This window comes from Phalaenopsis equestris, unplaced genomic scaffold (genome assembly GCF_001263595.1).
Source record: "Phalaenopsis equestris unplaced genomic scaffold, ASM126359v1 Scaffold000339, whole genome shotgun sequence".
Taxonomy (NCBI): Eukaryota; Viridiplantae; Streptophyta; class Magnoliopsida; order Asparagales; family Orchidaceae; genus Phalaenopsis; species Phalaenopsis equestris.
The window spans coordinates 282,895-283,980 of record NW_018164781.1 but is presented as its reverse complement, the minus strand read 5'-3'; the positions used below and the strand labels follow the sequence as shown (position 1 = coordinate 283,980).

The following is a 1,086-nucleotide window of genomic DNA, read 5'->3' as shown; positions in this document are numbered from 1 at the left end:
ACCGGCGGCGAAACCGCCGCCGCAACCGGAGCCGGTAAACTAATCTTTCTCCTATGAATATCGCAGAGCATCCTCTTCTCTCCTCTCCTGAAGCAATCGTTCGCAAACTCCCATCGATCCGGCACAATTTTTCTAAACCCCTACAATTCCACCATCAATTACCAAATCCGATCAAACAATCGAAGAAGAAACCAAATCTCGAATCGAAAGAGGAAGGAAACTCACGTAGGTGTTGAGCTGTCGAACGAAGCTGGAGAAATTGTTGTGTTTGAAGTATTTGGGAAGTAGATCGCGAGCGAATTCTGCGGGTCGCCATACGACGAAGGTGGATCCATCTTCGTTCCACGAGATGACATCGTCGACGATCGGATCGTCGACCATCTGATAGGTTTTGGCGAGGAACGGCGTCGGGAGGGCTCGCTGCGGCTCCGGCGGCGGAGATTCGTCTTTCGGGTCGGCCGGCGGCGTAGCTGGGCCCATCTAGATCGCCGCCGATCGGAGAAATTGAGGGTTCTAGAAGTTTCGAGGTGAGGGAAATCTGGAAGCTCGAGACGAAGATGGGTTGGTTAGAGAGGACGAGGAAGTTATCCGAATAGGAAGGAGGGAGGAATCAGGGCCCGAGAAGGTACCACGATCGGCTTGCTCTGGAAGCTTCCATTGGTTCCTCTTCTATATAAATATCTTATTTTACACATAAATATAAATATTAAATATTAAATGTTAAATATATAAATACATAAAAATTATGTGATATATAAGTAAATAATCCTTTTTTTTTAAAAAGAAAATCATTAAGATTTGGGTTTATATTACGTGTCCTAATTTAGTAGGAGGATTGAAAAATAAATTTAATTTTTAATTTGTGATATTCTCTCTAATAATTTTGAAATGATTAATGCTTCTATCATATCATATTTTTTAGGAAGATTTACATATCTATCACTTAATTTTTATGTATTTACAAATCTAGCACCTAAACTCGACCTATGCATTAAAAGGTGAATTTCACTTTTTTTAATTCTTAAAGTAGTAGTCTTTTTAGTGTGGGATGAAGTGTTTGGATGATATATATGTAAATACATCAAA

The 1,086-nt window shown here is 40.4% G+C and overlaps 1 protein-coding gene across 1 annotated transcript in view; it reads right to left on the bottom strand.

Moving 5' to 3' along the window:
• LOC110025875 (heat stress transcription factor B-2b-like) overlaps positions 1-640 on the bottom strand; it is a 1,425-nt gene extending 785 nt beyond the window's left edge. The window contains exons 1-2 of the mRNA XM_020726557.1: positions 226-640; positions 1-140 (exon numbers count right to left, since the gene is read on the bottom strand). Coding sequence (XP_020582216.1) covers positions 1-140; positions 226-480 — 395 coding nt within the window. The 5' untranslated portion in view covers positions 481-640. The remainder of the gene's footprint in view (positions 141-225) is intronic.
• Positions 641-1,086: the final 446 nt, after the last annotated feature.